The following is a 17,284-nucleotide window of genomic DNA, read 5'->3' as shown; positions in this document are numbered from 1 at the left end:
GAGATGGGTCTGTAATTGGTTAAAATGGTAGTATCCAATGTTCTCTTTTTTAAGAGCGGCTTGATGGCAGCTACTTTCAGGGGTTTAGGAAACGTGCCTGATTGAAGTGAGCAATTTATTATTTGCTGCAGATCTGTTTGGACAGAGCTTATAATAGTGTATTCAATTATAGTTATATTCAAGTGCGGCCTATATATGTATTTTCTTTTAAAATGTAGCTGGTGCGGATTATACAGGTGCGTCTATAGTCCGGAAAGTACGTAAATTGTCCATGATGTTGAGTGTCAGCTGAGTGTCAACTGTTGGATACATTCACGCTCTCTTATGACGTAATCTCACGGTGCACTCCTCCTAATCGCAAAACACTAATGAATGGAAACGGGCATAAATTCGCTTTGCTTTTTGCGCATTTTCACAAAATCCACTTTTAAATTCGATACGACTTGGATGGAAACCCAGCTATAGACTGTAAAAAATATGGACGTAGCACCCGTGACGTCACCCATTGGTTTTGGGGAGTCGTTCTTGTGACTCAAATATGGCGGCCTGAACAGCGCCATGTTGGATTGGCCGGCTGAGAACCCGCCCACTGGCCTCGAAGCAGCTGTCCACGGAGCTGCTCGGACCTGTCACTCAACGTTTCCGTGCCCTAATTGGCCAGAATTTTAACCTAATAACAGTAAAACGGTAGAGTTAAAAAAAAATTCACCCCCCTCAGAGTGTGTGCAGGGGTAGAAACTATCGATTGAGACAAAAAAACGTTCTGACACCAGGCTTTTAACATGTTTATTGAGGATGTAAAATCGGCGATTTTAAAGGTGTACAGAAAAGAAAATTGAATTTGAGCCCACTCTGGGTCATAAAATTAGTGTAATAACTCATCTATCAGACGATGTAGGCCAAACTTTGTGCAAAATTCTATTTTTGAGTAAATCCGTGATGAAAGTGTGTATTTTAGTGTAGTTTTTTTTTTTCGTATTGGCTAATGCAGGCGCACGGATTATACGTCAGCCTGTACACGATTCACTAGCCACTGATATTGGATCCGTAATCCGTCATTCAAACGTCTGAGACACGCACACACACACGGAGCTCGGGCTCGCCCCAAACTTTGAATATCCCGCCCGCTCGATAACGACCAATCAAATTCATTTTCCTTACTCGGGTAAACTCGTGTTGCAGCTCGTGACAACTCGGCGCGACAAACGGGACAAACGGCCATTTCTGTACACCTTTAACATAGGGGTCTATGGAGAATGCTGCTTTCTGACACCAGCCCCCAGAGGAAGCCGGGGGGATTGCAGTTTTTTGAACGCGGAAGTGAGCTTCACTTCTCAGACCGACAACTGCCCCCTTGGTGCAGAGCTACATTTGAAGAGTTCATTTGCAAAAGCAGATAAACGCCATTTTGAAAAAAAAAATGAGCTGACGCTTGTGAATTATTCTTTGCATAGTGTTGTTTTCAATAAAGCTTTATTTTTTTGAGATACGTCTGTTTTGTTACGTCTCATCTCCCTGGTCAAAGCCACTCAACTTTGGTTTGACTGATATCACCTGGTGTAAATAATATGATAAAATTTTTTTTTAGAAAATTAAAAAAAAAAAAAAAAACAAGTTATCTGCTTCTGAAAATGAACTCTTCATTTTAAAAACATGAGCCAGATTATGATGTTGGCTACATTAGGCCTTCACGATATCAACAACATGTCCGATGTGTGATGGCACTGTTGAATATCGCAATGACAATAATGACTTGTTACGATAAATAAGCAAATATTCAGGTGTGCATATTAACCGTGTCTTTCTGAAAACAACTCAATACGCTGTAGTACATACACCAGGCCTGTAGTGGCGCTGTAACGCTGCCACACAAATACATGTAGGCTACACCAAAAACAAGAGAGGAAGAGTGGAAAGCTGGCACCATAATACATCCAAAGATATTTAATAAATGGAAAGATACTCCATGAGAGGCTGCTCCAATGATAGAAATGGTGACACTTCCTGTCTCTCTAAATGGGCGTGGCCAACCGTCACCCCACCTCGTCTGTGAACGTGTGTGTGGATTTATACAATTTGTAGGTAGATGAAAGTGAGATATTTATATTTTCTTATGATAACATTAAATATTTACACTACTAACAGTAATATTTAGCATGAGACAAATAATTTAAATCATTTGCACGGGAGTTCGCGGCCGTTTGTTTGACGTTGCCTAGGAGATCTGTGCCAAATCTCGCGAGAGTGTGTCGTAGAGACAGAGGCAGGTCTTGAACAAAGTGGATTTTCTCCTGATGTGTCCGTCTGAAAATCGCCATTTTCGTGTCAAACTGTTCAGAAGAGATGTGGCTTGTGAAAAATGAGTCCAAAATTTACTTCAGTGACTGTGGGGAGAAAGACTCGACCATAATCGGTGTTCAGTTTTCCCATTGGAGTCAATACACTCCAGGCTGCCTCTGGTCTCCCTAAAGGGGCGTGGCCGTGCAGAAGCCTAGTGACATGTATACAGGAAGCTGACTCGTCATGGAAGGTCTTGGTTTATAAACCGTCTTTGCCATAATACATCCATGGCTTGCACGCTGTAAACAAACTCCAAACATTACAAAAATATGCCAATCAATGCCATGTGGACGCGTTTCAGGTGAAATGTTTGCAACATTACGTTACGTCTCAGTGTAGCTAAGGTTACAGGTATGAGGTGTATGAGTGTGAAATGAGTGTAATGCATGGCGCCTAAAACATACTCATCACATTTTAGGCGACCTTTAATGATGTTTATTGTGCGTGTTGTTATTGCGATGACAGTGAAAATAAGGGTAATCGGTCGTAATGTACATTTTTCTTTAACTATCTGATATTCTATAGAGCAAACAACTGATTAATAAACATCGAAAAAAATAAATAAATACAAATAAAAAAGATTTTGTATTTAACAACGACTCAAAATGTGAAAGGAGAAGTTTAGTTTAGTCTGAAATAAAAATGCAGATATTTTCAGTGTGGATGATGTAAAACTTATTTACTGCAGGTTGAAACCATTTACCATTTACACAGGGAGCAGAGCGTAACCCTTGGAGCCTCCAGACCTCGCTGACAGCTATTCAAATTACTGTGTCAACCCTCTGTGAGCTACATGCCCCCATCTAAAGTCTATCATGTCCCGACTGATTCCAATCAGGACGAGCACCTCGAGGCTACAACGGTTTTTGTTATGGCTCGGACGTGGATTAATTACTTGACGGCCTATCCTTCCTTAATGAATTCCTTGTACTTTTGCTCTTTCGCCCCCTTGGGGAAAATGGTTAGTTGGCAGTGCATAAATTTTGGCAGCTCGTCCCCAAGCTCCTGAGCATCTGATAAAAGTATTTTTTTTATTAGACCTGCTGAGCTATGGCTCATTAAGGAGAACGTGATGTGGGATTGCTAAATTTTCAGCTTGGCTGGAGTCAGCATGGCGCGCTGGGAATACAGCTATTGGAAGGTGAAGCTCCCTCGATCTGGAGACACTAACCAGCAGCAGGGCAGAAGGTAAAATGTTGATGCAGCTTTGGTTCATCCCAACACTGGCTTGTGTTGGTTTTTGCATTAAATAATAATGAGCATATTGCCATAGCCTGAGGTAAAGATAATTTAGGCTTTCATCTCTCCTGAGTTGTTAATGCACTCTTCCTCTTTTTTCCTGTTTTGGTATCTTTTCTTATGATGTAAGTTTGTGGCTCTTAAGTGCAACGCTTTGAATCATCTTAACCCCTGGAGCTGGTCCATCACTTCCACCTAACAGCGCGCTCGTTAATCTGTGCAAGCAGCTGGAAAACAAACCGACAGCTGCCACCTGCTCCAAACTACTCGTACATCTGCCTCCTCATTCACGGACCGACTGTGGAAACACCGAGCAGCGTGCATGGCAGGGAGCTACAACTGGAAACCATCAAGATACACATCACACATCTGGCTTGTGTTAGCCAGACTCTTCAGTGCAGACCTGAAACAGTCGCCCGAGTGGTCATTTAGCTGATTCACAGATCACAATTTTGATATTTGCCAAAGGGGGTCAAGACCCAAAACAAGACATGAGAAGGTGAAGCAGATAAGAGAGACAAAAAAAAAACATTCATTCTATTTCATCAACATTATAATTTATTCATTTACAAAGAAATGCTAACTGTGCAGAAGTCTTTCCACCAGCTTCACAGGTGCACACACACACTTGGAGCTGCCATGTGCAACCAGCCACTGAGCAGCTCCACGTACAGTTAAGACAACCAGGAGAGACGTGCAGCACCTTGCTCACAGTCTCCTCTGCAGGGATTTCTCGTCACACAACTTTTCAGCTCACAAGAAGATCATCAGATTTTTTTTTTTTTTAGCTGCAGCCACTTAAATGGATTAGAAAACATGTTTAGCCCTTCAGGCAGCACTCTACTGCACGTGATCACGTCACGGAGAAAAATTAGTCTTCCACAAAGGGCTTTACTGTATGTATGAATACTTAAATTATTCCTGCATTAACCTGGAATATCAATGAGTAGTCTTTATGATTGGCTGGGCTGCAAGTACAAATTGTCGATTAATCATTGAAATAGTGCAAAATGCCTCTAAGCCACCACAGCCACAGTGATGCTTTCAAATACCAGTTTCAATTTGACCATGAATCCAAAACCTCTCACACCTTCAAAATAAAGGCACATAAAGAAAAGCATTATAAGCTCTCACAGGTGAGAAGCTACAACTACTGAGGGGGGAAATGACTAAAATGATTAATCTGTTTAAAAAAAATAAAGTTGATGATTCATTTTCTAGTCCATAAGTAGCTGCAGCTCAGTTGATGAAGGTTAATTATCAGGTAGCATTTTCTGAATAACACACTAAGCAGAGGAGAAAAAAGAAGCACAATGCAGGAGACAAAGACTTCAGCCAAGTAACAGACAGACAACAGAAAACCACCAAACACTGCGAGTCACAGTACAGTACAGTCACACCACACAGCAGCTTCTACAAACACAAGGCAGCTCCTCGGTAAATTTAAGAGTCTAAAAATAACCGGTCGATTTAATAGTAAAAATGTGTGTAAGTGTTCAATCAATCAATCAACTTTTAATCACCATGGAGATAACCACCAGGCTTTTTTCCCCCTCTCTCTTTCTCCCTTTCCTCCACCGTCCTAAAACAACAGCATGAAGCGAAATGTGAGAAGTGTTGAACTTGAGCTTCAGTATTTTTAACTCCTCAGTGATGTCGCTTCTCTCTCTCTCTCATACTCATACTCACATCTCTGGTTGCGGCGCCTGCCTTTGTACATGGTCATGACGAGCGGGGACACAGACTGGAGATGAGATGCTGCTCTGCTGCTGTGGCCGACACGACTTGTTTCTCTGTCTCTCTCTCTCACACACTCTCACCTTGTTTCTCTCTCTTGATTTCTCCTTCCTAAAACTAGACAGACTGCCGGGGAGCGCTCCCTCCTCCAGACTCTACCAGCCGAGCCGCCTCAGACTGTACCATTTGTCGGACTATTCCAGGGGGAGCTCTCGCCTCTATCTCTCCTCTAACTCTCTGCCACCATATATAAGCACCAGCAGCAGTGGAGACACAAGTTATAGCCTACCAACAAAAACAAACCTCCCTTTATTTGCAGTGGTTGCACAGATTGCAAAGAAAGAAATCACAACAAAAAGTCAGAGAGGAGAGGTCACTATAAAACTGATCTCAAAGTGAAGCACAGGGCCGGAGGCAGCATTTTAGTGTCCATGTCCTCTCCTGGGGGGGTGGGCTCATCAATGTTTTTCGTTTTAAATTTTCAGGTTAAAGCAGAAGTAAGCGGAATATTTGCGTTAATATAAGTCTTAAATAGTTATATCTTCCGACGGCAATCACTTACATAGAGTGTTTGGTCTGAAACACGGGTCTGTCAGTTACTCTGCTCTGCTGTAAGCCGAGGAGAAAACTTTCCTTGTATCCTACAACCTTTATCCAATGAGGAGAGAGAACGGCATAAAGGGGCGGTCCTCTCTGTGTGTGCAGCCAAGGGATGCGCGTGAATGTGGTGACGTAGGGACGAGGGCGGGGGCTGCTAACTCCATCGGCTGACAAGAAGTTAGCCAAAACGACCGGATCGCTTACTTCTGCTTTAAATCACCTTCTCGTTTAGGTTTTATTTTGTTAAAAAAAAAAGGTTTTTAAGTATTTTTACAATAAGTTTGAGGATATGAAGTTAAGTTAAAACTGCAGGAATCTGAGAGTAACATGGCTGCAACTAAGCATTTCTTTTAATAATATCATTAATCAAAATGAATGTATCAAAACAAAATTAATGTAGATCCCAAAAATTGGTGCTAATTAATTTATAATTAACTGACTCATCATTCAAGCTTTAATTATTAATGTAAAATTCCTACAGGGCATAACAACACTGTCCTCAATAACACTGTGACTGCAGCACCAACATGGTTATTTTACTTTTTTTCTTTTTTTTAAAGTTTAAAATTAGCATTTCACTTGCACTAAATACGTGTGATGTGTCTGCATAATTGCATGTCCCAATTCAAATGCTGTCACATCCATGTAAGATTAAGTCAACTAAGGGCCCCGATATACTTGCTGCTTGATCGAACGTACGCGTACACGTCGCGTCGTGTCTGTGCATATACTTGTTGCAGCACTACACAGCCAAAACGCACAATACTGGCGGTCTCCACTTGGGGCAGACAACGGAAATATAACCCGGAAATTGTGAAAAGCCCCAACGATCTGTCACCAACTATAGTGACAGTTCTGGTGAATCTGGTCTGATCTCGTCACCATGTTCATTCAATATATTATTCAGCCTAAACAACCCAAAATTACTTGCTGCTATTGTGCTTTTTATTTTTTGTAAATGTTTTTATTGACTTACTGTGTTTTTATTGAGTGTATGTAAAGTGATGAGCCCTGTCAAAGACACATTTCTGCTACCCTTTGGGGCAGACAATACATTTATCTATCTATCTATCTATCTATCTATCTATCTATCTATCTATCTATCTATCTATCTATCTATCTATCTGTCTATCTATCTATCTATCTATCTATCTATCTATCTATCTATCTATCTATCTCGCATCAAATTAACGCAGGTAACGCATGGCAGCCATGATGCACTCGCGTTGACGGTTGTTTGCAGCAAGTATATCACGGCCCTAAACAGGAGCGGTTGTGAGTTTTATATGAGGTGTGTTGATTTTGTAGACTACAATAAGCTAATTAAGTCGTATTTACAGACAGCAACACAAGCTGCAAACACATGAAGCGACATTAGCATTTTTTTTTAAACCCCCTTTAATCTCTTTTATCTCCTTTTAGCTCTTTCTTAACCTCTAGAAATGTCTCACCTTTAGCTGTTGAATGCTTCTTTCTGTTCTGCAGCAAGTCTCTCGCTTTGTCTGCTGCTGTTTGGTGAAGATGAACAAACAGACCTGATCAATAGTGTCATAAGACAATGGCTTTCATTTAAGATTCAAGATTTGTCTTATAAAATGTATCCTGCTTTTTCTTCTACGGAGACCTGCAGAAAAATCCTGTTTAACTCACTCTTCAGACGACGGGCTTTCATCCATCGCAAGGGCAAATCAGCTTCTTATTGCCACGGCCTGTCACCATTCAGCTCTCAGTGTTTTGTTTTTTTCTTTGTTTTTAATTTAATTTAAAGTGGATAGGCTGTGGACTTAAGAGACAGATTGAAAAAGCAGAGTGCCCTGAGGGGGGGGGGCAGCCTACTGATTCCCCAGCTGTTGCAGCATTTGTGCTCTGTTATAGATGAAGCTTGCAATTGTACCATCTAATTACACTGACAAGGGGTTTGCAGCTGTCTCGCGTGCCGCATGACGTCTTAATTGTCCTCCAGCTTCTTGGTAAGAAAAGACAAGAAACTAAAATCTCATAAAAGATGGAGGCTCAGTATAAAGGATTCATGGCTTCGAGGGTTGTCACTTGAAATTAAATGCCTCAACTATTGTCTCCTTTTGACATCTTTGGAGAAATATTAAAAAGACATCTCTTAGTGTTTGACAAAATGGTGCAACACAAAAACCAAAAGATTCTCTGTGTGCTTGTGATTTGGGGTTTTGCTCAAAAGGTTACTCCAGGTTGATTTTGAACCTAATTTGACTCCTCATCTCCATCAACACCGCTGTGAGCACAGCCGCTGTCATATCTTAACACAAAGCAAACCATGTGTCATCAGTTTGCGAGCTGCTGCGGAGTGCTGCAGAAAATCCAAAGACATTCACAGAAAATGTCATTATTCATGACATGAAGTGACTCATAAATGTAAAAACGTGATTGCATATTCTGCAGTCGATCCCTGCATGAATTTGACTTCTGAGGATGTCAATGAATCATACATGCTGAGGGACAACATGTCCCAGATTTGATGTTGTCGCTCTCACTGCCATTCTCTCAGCACCATCTAGTGTTCATGCAGGTGGAAAACTCATGAATACATAAGCAAAAGCTAAAAAAAAAAAAGAAAAAAAGACTGCTAGAGAAAGCTCCAGTTTAATATTTCAGCTACAATTTGAAGATGTTATGCAACAGTAAAATCTAAGTATAAAAATAGCTTTTTAATCAAATTTCATTACTGTATCGATTTTATATCCAAATTCTTACTCTCTGATTCTGTGAAGCACTTTGTAAACTTCATGATTTAAAGACAGTTGCATAAATAAATAAAGCCAAAAACATCGTTTTTTTCGTGCGTCGAGAGGAATCGTTTTGTGTTGAGGTTTTCACAAGTAGATCTTCAAACACAAGGGTTAAAACTGTGGAAACCTTTCCCAACAACACATAGAAACAAAGTGTTTTCAACCCTTAGCACCAAGATATCTCAAGGAAATTTAAATCGAACGCAACTGGACTTTGGTTATTTGTCTTGGAAGACGTTTCACCTCTCATCCAAGAGGCTTCATCAGTTCATGTTCATGTTCATGAACTCTTGGATGAGGGGTGAAACGTCTTCCTAGACAAATAACCAAGTCCAGTTGCGTTCGATTTCAATTTCCTTGAGATAACTATGACCTGGACAAATGAGAATATTCACAGGCTTATAGCACCAAGAATTCATCACCAGAGAATGAAATCTGCTTTATCTGCCTCATAAAGACCTTAAGAAACGCCGGCTCTCTCATTGTTGTTCTGCAGTAAGTATTTCAACCACAGAGAGGCACTCAAAGACCAAAGCAGACAGCAGCCAGCCACAGATGAAAACTGCTCCACATTAGGAGCTCAAGGTAACGGCAAAGCAGATATGATCAAAGCAAGCGCTGATTTAAAGAAATGAACCTGAAGATATCGATACATCTACGTAGCAGATTTTATCCACAAAAGCAGGAAGTAGGTAGAGAAAATGCTGAGCTGGTGAAACGTTGATGAAACCCTCTCCTGTGCTCTTCATCATCACCACCAGCACACACACACACACATACACGTCCTCTTCAGGATCTAAGCAGCTGCTGTCTCAGGCCGACCACCGATGTGATTGAATGTCATTTTATTTGCATGAACTACTTAAAGTCACTGTGTCTGCAACTCGGTCATGTCCAAAGGAATTAAATTGAGTAAAGTAATCTCTGGAGCTCCCGTATCTCACAGCTATTAAATCTACTCAAGCGTGCTCGCTGCGTAAGCGGGCCATTACAGGTTCGAATATGACCTCATGACCCCCCCCTCCCCTCAACGTCACATGTCATACCTTTACACAATCGTCCTTCATGTCGCTGGATTTTAATAAAAGAGGAACGTGTTTGAGGAGTTATCAAGAATTCATATCTCGTGCAGAGTGCTCCTACCTCTGGCAATGGAGTCTCAGAGCCTAATCAAATATAAAGTTCATGTTTAAAAGATTAGACGTAAGGGTTAAATTTCACACGGGCAGCAGAATAAAGGCAGAAAAGATGATTCTCACAGCACAGACGTTACTGTAGGCACCTATGGTATACCCCTGACATTTACAGTGCATTGTTAATATACTGAATTTATTATGTCTGCATGTGTCCACAGATGCTCAGTGTTTACAGGGACACTATAAAGAGCGGCATGTGGGGCTGCAGTCTATGTCGCACTACGAATGCAGACCTCAGTTCAGTTGCTATATGAAGCTGTGTACTGAATGGTTTTAGCTTTCACTGCCTTTGTTCTGCACCTGAGATTTTCTCAGCTCGACGGCCCTTAAAAGAACACAACTGGGCCGCTGTTGTGTGTTTTTTTAGGATATGTTACTATGTTATGTTGTGGTTTCAGTCAGTGTGCATAACAATGAGAGGAGCTTCTTTAAGTAGATGCAGTGATGCAAATAGGACAAAACAGATGGCACATGTAAATATTTGTTCACAATGGTTGTATTTCTGTGATGTGTTTTATGAATGGAGCTCGTTTTTTCTTCTTAGTAAAAACTTTGCAAAAACTCAAATGAGCAGCCTCAATGTCTCATTTTTCAGTGTAAGGTAACACAGTGACAGGTGAAGGAAAAGGGTCTATTGTTGGCTGGCTGCAAATTTGGGATCAGAAACTCTCATCTCTGTAGGTTAAAGGGATAGTTCAACATTTTGGCAATTTCGCCTATGCCATAATCCCTATAGTCATAGCAGTAGGTTCATTACCTTTAATTATCGGTGCATGTTGTTTTGAGATCCGCGGGGCAGAGACGTGAGCTGCTCAGCGAACACAATGGAGGTGAACGGTACAGGTCCCCTGTCCCTCATCAAACTCATCAAATACACAATCCAACAACTCCAAAACGCTCTGGTGGACAAGTTGTGACCTGCAAATTCACCACTCTATGAGATAATCATGTATAAATGATTTAACATTACAACACATGAAGCAAATACTCTGAACTACTTGTGTTTTTGAAATCACTTAGCGGCTGCATTTGCCTCGAAAACAACTCACCTCACATAATGTTACATTATTATCTCATAGCGTGGTGAATGTGCAGGTCACAACTTGTCCACCAGAGCGTTTTGGAGTTGTTGGATTGTGTATTTGATGAGTTTGATGAGGGACAGAGGACCTGTACCGTTCACCTCCATTGTGTTCACTGAGCAGCTCGCGTCTCTGCCCCGCTGATCTCAAAACAACATGCACCGATAATTAAAGGTAATGAACCTACTGCTATGACTATACAGACTATGGCAATACGTGAATTTGCCAAAATGTTGAACTATCTTAAAGCATCAAATTGGAGCCAGCAGCCTGTTATCTTAGCTTAGCTCAACACAATAGCTAGCCAGGTGCTCTCTTGAAATCTACACCTTCAAAGTGTCTTCAAGGTGTCTTGAAGTTTGTATCCAGTTTTTACGCTGATCTTATTATGACAACGGCTTCATATTTAGTTTGCTGACATGAGAGTGGTCTATTTTCTTCGCTCTATTTAATTAAAACATGGGTCTTATTTTAGTTACCCTGGCAGCTGTTACCATTTCTTAGGACAACATCTTACTGATTTCTGGAAGCATGGGCAAAAGAAACCAAAGCCTGACAGGTACAAAGACGAGCAGCCGCAGAGACGGCAACGAGTTGTAAAGAACGATCATCCATTGTCTCACTTTGACATGTTTGGAGAAATATTAAAAAGACATTGGCAGAGGGAGAGAAAAATGTGACTGCAGAAGTAAAACAATCTCTTTTCGCCTGTGCTTCTGAGTGAAGGTTAATCCATGTTCGTCCTCCTCTTCCTCCTCACAAGTGTCTGAGCAGAACTACAGCAGAGACTGAGGCTCAACACTGAACCACAGACAGGATTAGATAATAACATTTACTGTTGGCCCTAATTTTTTGTTTATGTTGGGGTTTAACGACCTGTCTGACAGTTTATATTTTTTGCTTATTCCCACTAATGTTGTGGGGTTTCCAGGTTTCAGCGATCAAGTCTGTGAGTACAAAATTATTACTACCAGTAGAAATCTTTGCCAAAATAAACAGCCGCTGGCTAAAGCCTGTCACTCCACTGCACCCACTTTCACCAGTGTGAGTCATAAAACTCTACATTAATACAATAATAGCTCTTGAGTCATGTAATTGTACGGCAAATCACTGTGAACACAACTCATCCTTGCAGTTTTAGTGCCGTCATGTGTAATTTCACAGCCAAAAATGCATGAAACTGGGCAAACGCAGGCTGGAATTACAGATGTGACCCTGCAGCACTCTTATTCATATTTAATGAGGAAGCAGGGCTCGGGGAGGACTTTCATTTTCTATGGAGGCGGCTGTGAACTAATCAATAAGTAATATAAGGACGGCTTTACAGGGATCCACTGAACGTCCATGAGGACTGAGCTTCGAATGTTTCCTCCTCGTTGCTGTCTGTCTGTCTGTCTGTCGTCCCACTTTCTACTCGTCTTATCTTTATGTTGAAGATCGCCTCCAGTCCATACTGCGGCCCAGCTGTGTTTGACGACTAAATATTAATTCTCCATCTCAACATCTTCGCACTGGCTACACTCTCTATTCAAGAGGGATTGTGAGGTTTAAGATTTCTAATAAAATATGTTTTCACAACAAACAGTATAAGCCACGTGTTAACTTAAGATCTGATAAGCAGAGTTTGCTGATTCAACTCCATGAGCTTGAAATAACACGTGGTATCAACCTTAAACCTCATCTAATATTAAATTGCTTTTATGAAATGATCTTTTATTATTTGTATTGATCCCTGTTTGATGTCTCTTGCCTTAGCTTCCATGTGTTTCTTGTTTTGTTTGTATAGCTTTTGCAGTAAATGTTATGTGTTTCTTACCCAGTACTTTGATTTGTAATGAGGTTTAGAAAAATAACACAGATAAAGGCTTTTATTGTTGTAATGATAACATTGTGCCTTCAGTCTGCCTGTGCAGATGTTACATGAAGGTGTCTCGATAACGCTATGGCGCTTTGCACTACTGCTTACAGCCTGTAAATTATAGTGCAATCATTATAGCTAGATAGAAATGTGAGGCACAGGTAGAAGATAAAATGTTTGGAAATAAAAGGGTAAAAACTTATTTATGAAAGACTGTGGGACAGTCATTTTCTAAATAACTGGGTTTATATTTAACTATTAGAGGGAACAGTGATGTTATGCTGGGGAACGTTAGAAAACATCGGATGTTTGTAGTTCAATAAAGTTGTTGTGCTATAATTTCCTTTTGCTGTTGGGAAACAAAACCTGGGCCTGTGATAAAGAAAACTCCCCTTGTAGTGTAGCTATAACTGCTAAACTACTTTATGTGCATGTTTTTACAATTATAATAAAATATTCACATAATTTACTTGAGCCAAAGAAGCCAAAGCACTTGTTTACTTGTGTCAAAAGTAATTATGTATACTGCTTCTTTATTGTTTTATTACGTATTATTAATATTAATGTGTCAATGTCAGCAGTACTTAAATGTTTGAGGAAGTGCAGTTGGCCCTGTGAACTACTTTACACACTTTTGGGGGGTTAAATCTATAATAATGATCATTTTTATGATCTTATCTTATAATATTTGTGGCAGCAGTAACTACATCTGAGACATAAATGCAGTGGAGTGGAGTTTAAGTATCAAGTGGTGCTTGTGTAAAAGTGCTTTATGGATTTAGCATCAACTGATATCTCTGTCCATTTTAAGCCGATACTATTGTGACATTTACTCAGTGGTGGACAGTAACAGAGTAAATTTACTTGAGTACTGTACTTAAGTAGGCTACATATCCAGGGGATTTGTACTTTACTTGAGTATTAGATTTCTTTGGTACGTATTAGCCTACTCTTACTTGAATACATTTCCAAGACAAATATGTTTACTTTTACTCGAGTTAATTTTTAGGAAGGCTGAAAAGTACTCGTTACTTTCAGGTCTGCTCTTTTTCTTTTTTTTTCAAAAATCCTATTGGACACAAGCTGTGTTTGTCAAAGAAGGAAACCCTGACCCCTAAAAGCAGCACATCAGTGCAGGTGGTTTCAAAGAGTTACTTCTCAAAAACAAGAGTTAAAAGGTCCTTAAATTCATTTAGAGAAAATTATAGTAATTCATTGATGTAAAAAATAAGAAATTTACTCTTACTCTTACTTTTACTTAAAGGAACAGTATGTAAGAAATCTAAAGCAACTGGCCGTGAAATCCTCCTAATATGTCACAGAGACTCAGGAATAATGTTCATATAACATGATGAACTCACCAACAACAATAGTACAGCCAGAGTATTCGCATTAAAAATCTTTTTTTGCAGACTGCAAATCATGTTTATGTTACGTGTTTACATGTTGCACCACCTAGCGCTCTCTCCCAGTCACGGCGGCGTCAGTGGCATTTCAGCCTCAGTCTGCTTCCACTGAGCTGCTGCTACGACTGGGAGAAAAAATGAGATCGCTGTGTTTTGAATTTGACTGCAGTAACCGTTTTTGGCCACATTCTTACATATTGCACCTTTAAAGTAAATTTAAAAGCATGTAGCCTACTTTTGGATACTTAAGTACCTTTAAAAGCAAGTACTTTTTTACTCTTGAGTAACATGTCGACTGAGCTACTTTTACATGTAACAGAGTAAATTTTGACCAGTAGTATTTGTAGGCCTACTCTTACCCAAGTACTGGGGTCAAGTACTCTGTCCATCTCTGCATTTACTTTAAAGCATTAGTACACAGACAGTGGAAGAGCGGCAGAAAGCTCCTGCATCATAGAGTCAGATGTTAGATGTTCAGTCCTTTCACTTTGAAAGAACTCTGTAATTTCCTGTTTGGTGCCTCCTCTGTTCTCAGTGTCTGTTCAGAGCCTGTGGGCTGTAATCTGACCTGTGATCAATGCATGAATCAAACAGTTGATGTGTGTGATCAGCGTCACCTAGTGATTGTCCAGCGATGACCCTGGCGTTCTCTCCGGCCACGGCCGCCCTGGCGTTCCTCTCGCTGGCGTACTGGACGAAGGCGTAGCCCTTGTGCACCGAGCAGCCCACGATCTTCCCATATTTGGCGAAGATGGCCTCGATGTCGCCCTTGGTCACCACGGCTGTGTTGAGGTTGCCGATGAAAACGCGGGAGTTGAGGGAGCGCGGGTCATTCTTGTTGGTCACGTTGCTGGTCTGGGTCTTCCCAGTCATCCTAGTGGTCCTGCAGCAATGCCTGCTGGGAGACACAGTTGGACACTACTCAGAAAGCCAGGAGGTTAAAACTGAACAGTGAGCAGCAGTGGGAGGTAAACAGTTGTTGTAGATCAGGGGTCTAATCTATGGGCCACTTTTACAGACATGGTGGAGGTGCAGATGCATTTCTTAACATTTATTTTCTCAGATTTGTTTTCTTTTGTCTTTTAGAAATAAAAAACACATCTATGAAACTGTGTTGTTTGAATATTGTATCCAAGGACAGATGTCATTTCACCCCTGACAGAGTCACAGCAGCTGATGTTACTGTAACACTCATTCTGCAAAAAAAAAACAAAGACACGTGTAGGAAAATGTGTGTTTGGTGCTGGATCACAAAGATGGAAATGTCAGTGGTGCCTCCTACTGTATCTGTGTTTGAGATGCAAATCATTGGTTAGAATCAAATGTTACAAAGTCATGTTTATTGGTATTTATGGGAGGCTTATATTTACATTTTTTCCACATTTGTACAGATTTCCCTTTATCACAGATGTTTGCAGTGTTTTCTAAATGTTGAGAGAGTCTGTCCTTGTTTCTATGATTCCCACTGAATGATCAAAATTCATAAAAAATATTCTTGTTTAATGATTATGTCTGTTTTTTCAACATAGCACTAAAATCTAAAACTTCCTTTGTGACTCACTCATGTCGTTATTTTTAATGACTGATTGAAGAGGCAGTGCTTTTCCTGATTAATCAGTTGATCATTTAGTTATTTAGTTGTCTTATTCGTCCAAAATCCAAACACGTAAACCCACTTTTAATCTACATGTGTTAAGCAGCACTAGTATATTATCTCCTGAGGTCCAGTCAACATGGAGGCTGAGGCAGCTTGTTGTCTACAGGAGGTGAGAGCAACTCTGACATGGCAGCTGTGATTCAGATGTGTGAATCTGACAAATCTCACTGGAAGCATCAACTGTTTTCCCACCTTTGAAAATAGCACAACACACTGGAGTCACAACCCACTTGTTGTCCAACTTGTTTTTTTCTTTTTTATAGTTCACTCCTTGTGCAATACCTTCACATGTTAGTTGAGGTTTCTCTCAGGTTTACACCGAGTAGCTACATGATCCACTCAAGCACAACTTGTACTTCAAGGATTCCCAGTTACTGTTATTTTATTCTACACCTCTAAATGTTTTTACTTAAAGGTGTACAGAAAAGAAAATTGAATTTGAGCCCACTCTGGGTCATAAAATTAGTGTAATAACTCATCTATCAGAAGATGTAGCCCAAACTTTGTGCAAAATTCTATTTTTGAGTAAATCCGGGATGAAAGTGGGGTATTTCTTTTCCGCATTGGATAATGCAGGCGCACGGATTATACGTCAGCCTGCTCACGATTCATCAGCCACTGATATTGGATCCGTCATCCGTCAATCAAACGTCTGAGACACACACACACACGGAGCTCGGTCTCGCCCCAAGCTTTGAATATCCCGCCCGCTCGATAACGACCAATCAAATTCGTTTTCCTTATTCGGGTAAACTCGTGTTGCAGCTCGTGACAACTCGGCGCGACAAACAGGACGAACGGCCATTTCTGTACATCTTTAAAGCAGTACTAAAGAACTTTCAGTTTGTGTTGATTTTGGCGGCCCCTGTGGACAAAAGCAGTAGTGTTTTGCATTTCCTATTAGCTTTAGCACGTATTGTTGTAAAGACACTTAACTGGCTCACACATCAGGGCTCCAGACTATAACTTTTTTGTGAGCAGTTTTAGGTAAATTACTTTGGAAATGCATTTCGCCTCGCTGTCACCCGCCACTTGTTTGAAACTCAGGGCCGAGGAGGAGAACCGAGTCTCGGTCAGCCGGCAGTGTCGTCTGTCGGCAGCCAGATTGTGAGCTCCAATCGGCCAAGAGAGACTCGGTCTGCGGAGCACCAGTGGTTAGTTACTGAGGTTAGTGAGACCGAGCTGTTGAAATTCACACAGAGACATCAGCAAAAACACCCAGTTAAAAGTTCCGTGTAGGGGCTTTAACTGTATTTATTTCATTTTTTTGTTCTTTTTCTCTCAAAAGTAATCTTGTCTGGAGGAATCTGAACCCTCGGTTGTAAACAAATTGACTTAACTACCCACAACGGTAAAATTACTGTCTAATGCAGGGGTTCTCAACTAGCCTCACTCTGGGACCCACAT

At 40.7% G+C, this 17,284-nt stretch overlaps 1 protein-coding gene across 4 annotated transcripts in view; it reads right to left on the bottom strand.

The window, feature by feature from the left end:
* Positions 1-17,284, bottom strand: part of ralyla (RALY RNA binding protein like a) — a 110,305-nt gene that overhangs the window by 79,405 nt on the left and 13,616 nt on the right. For 3 of the 4 annotated variants that reach the window (XM_085806087.1, XM_085806086.1, XM_085806089.1), the window contains exon 2: positions 14,838-15,115. In XM_085806087.1, coding sequence (XP_085662213.1) covers positions 14,838-15,093 — 256 coding nt within the window. In that variant the 5' untranslated portion in view covers positions 15,094-15,115. Of the gene's footprint in view, positions 1-14,837; positions 15,119-17,284 lie in introns of all 4 variants that reach the window. The other variant, XM_085806088.1, reaches the window with a different exon arrangement.

Source organism: Trachurus japonicus, chromosome 17, assembly GCF_045865225.1.
Source record: "Trachurus japonicus isolate A0001 chromosome 17, Traja_1.0".
NCBI lineage: Eukaryota > Metazoa > Chordata > Actinopteri > Carangiformes > Carangidae > Trachurus > Trachurus japonicus.
This window is presented reverse-complemented; position numbering and strand designations above follow the sequence as displayed.